The 2,144-nt window shown below is 49.8% G+C and overlaps 3 protein-coding genes across 3 annotated transcripts in view; 1 reads left to right on the top strand and 2 right to left on the bottom strand.

Annotated features, from left to right (window-relative positions):
• Window positions 1-35: 35 nt before the first annotated feature.
• On the bottom strand, window positions 36-453 carry PPTG_03649 (hypothetical protein; the record flags this gene model as incomplete). Its single annotated transcript, XM_008896336.1, has 2 exons — window positions 36-286; window positions 372-453. 2 exons carry the CDS (start codon window positions 451-453, stop codon window positions 36-38), a joined length of 333 nt encoding a protein of 110 aa, XP_008894584.1.
• A 359-nt stretch (window positions 454-812) lies between these two features.
• Window positions 813-1,501, bottom strand: PPTG_21354 (hypothetical protein; the record flags this gene model as incomplete). Its single annotated transcript, XM_008896607.1, has 1 exon — window positions 813-1,501. The coding sequence occupies one exon, from the start codon at window positions 1,499-1,501 to the stop codon at window positions 1,058-1,060; it is 444 nt and encodes a 147-aa protein (XP_008894855.1). The 3' UTR covers window positions 813-1,057.
• Window positions 1,502-1,716: 215 nt separating this feature from the next.
• Window positions 1,717-2,144, top strand: part of PPTG_03650 (hypothetical protein) — a gene marked incomplete at its 5' end in the record, with an annotated part of 2,241 nt that continues 1,813 nt past the window's right edge. Inside the window, one exon of the mRNA XM_008896337.1 lies at window positions 1,717-2,139. Coding sequence (XP_008894585.1) covers window positions 1,717-2,139 — 423 coding nt within the window. The remainder of the gene's footprint in view (window positions 2,140-2,144) is intronic.

The raw sequence follows: 2,144 nt of genomic DNA on the forward strand, positions 1-2,144 counted from the left end.
TCATACGATTAAGATTAATACACGATGCAGTAACTTTATGCAGAACAACTACGCACCGTGACCATGCCGAGCTTCTTCTGTTGCGTGAGCGTCATGGCATACAACGAGCCCGAGAAGAGCAGCGTCCCAGTGGTGATGAGACCACCCGCTAGTCCCGGACGTCGACACATGGGCGTGGCTAGCAGAACTACCGAGTGGACCAATTGGTAGTGCGCTGCCGTCTCCCAGTCCTTGAGCAGGTGCGGGTCCTTCACGTGGCTTTTGAGTCCGTGAGCACCGAAAGCCCCTACGGATCACACACGTCGCAGGAATGGAGAGAGATTACGATAAAAAAAAGTCGTACTGCTGAGGTTGATGCTTTGTAGACGCACCGAGTAGCACAGCGCTGGCACCCGAGATGGCACCGACCTTCCACCACATCGAGAGCGCAGGCGAGATCACAGCGGCCTTCATCGTCGTTGAGGAATGAAAAACTTGGCGATACTAGTATTTGACATGCGTGGTTTTGGCCAATCAAAGTCGACCGATGCATGATTATGGGACGGATAACCTTTCAAAGACGATGTTGAAGTGAATCAATTTCTACAAGGTGGTAAATTACTTGCAACTTTACCAGAAAAACAAGCAACCAAAGAAGTCTTCACGACTGTTTCGTTCCTTGCCCGATATGTGCCGAGTTCAACCGCGCTGTTAAACCAGCGATGTCGTAGCTGACCTCCTCGTGCTGCCCTCCTGCTCCATTCTTCGCGTCTCTTGTTGCAACTTCTTGATCTGCTTGCTTGATCAGCTGAGTATTTTTCATTACTATGTGTTTAGAACATTCAGATATTTTCTGCTCAGAAGAAGCCATGTCTTGTGTGATGCGGCTCAGACACCGCGATTGCTGACAGTCAGCGCGTTGTGTCGTTATTAGTTCACGAAGTTCAGCAATTTGTTGAGACTGGGACGGAACTAGCAGCGCCATCCCCTGAGATCCCCATTCTGCCCAGCCACTTGGATCGTCCGACTATACCAGCATTCGGAAATCACTCGTCTGCAGCTGAAGACCGGACCACGTTTACCACTTGGTCACAATAGCAAACTCACACTTGATGGAGAAAGAGAACGTTGACGAACGTATTATCCCTTTCATAATCGTTGGCTTGGCCACAAGGAAAGAAATAACCACAATCGCAATCCTCATAACTAGGAGCATAAAGTTGGCACGATGCATCTCATTCTTGTCGCGCTTGCGCCGCAGTAGATAGTACACCTGGGACTGTGTATCGGCCATTTTGAACTTGTAAGACTTGTTAGGATCAAAGGTCATCGTGGAACGATAGACGCGAGAGCCTTTTTCGACATTACGAGGGTATGGCGAGAGCGTTGGCAGTTGTGTATTATACAACGTCGTCGAGAAGTAAGCGGCACGGAGACCAAACGCCCATTGATCACAGTCCACATCATCACATACATTTGGCTGGATAAAAGTGAGGTCGCTATGGCTGGAAACTGGAAACATGGTACGCAGTGATCATCACGCTTGTCGGAAAAGAAAATGGGTTATCAACAGGGTGACTACCAGGTAGTACCTGACGTGGGGCATTTTTGAAGTGGATCTGACGATGGGTACACCTTGATCATCAAAATCCAACGTCTGCTTCCAAAATCCCTTGGACCACAGGCACGACGCCAAGTGATGCGAATCATTCGCGAATTTACCTGGAAGCGGTCGCGATGGGGCAGAATCATTCCCTCGAAGCGCAAGAAATCCCTGCGTTGGTGGCGTCGTTAGCCTCTGCCAACTCTAATGACAAGACGAAAGCCGTCTCCACCTTGGCACAGCTGTCAAAGAATGAAGCGCATCAACGCATCATCGCCAATTCCGGTGGCATCCCAGTGTTAGTGACGCTGGTACAGCATGGAACCAAAGGCCAAAAGACAGCAGCCGCGCTTATACTATCCAAACTCTCCACACAAACTTCACACAGGGCAGTAATCGTGGCTTCTGGCGGGATTTCGCCTTTGGTGGAGCTGATTCGAGTCGGCAATGGGGCTCAGAAGGAACACGCAGTGTCGGTGTTATTCAATCTGTGTATGAACAGCAATAACCGAGCGGAAATCGCTGAATCCGGCGCTATCTTACCGTTGATAACGTTGGTACG

The sequence above is a fragment of the Phytophthora parasitica genome (assembly GCF_000247585.1).
Source record: "Phytophthora parasitica INRA-310 unplaced genomic scaffold supercont2.4, whole genome shotgun sequence".
Classification (NCBI taxonomy): Eukaryota; Oomycota; class Peronosporomycetes; order Peronosporales; family Peronosporaceae; genus Phytophthora; species Phytophthora nicotianae.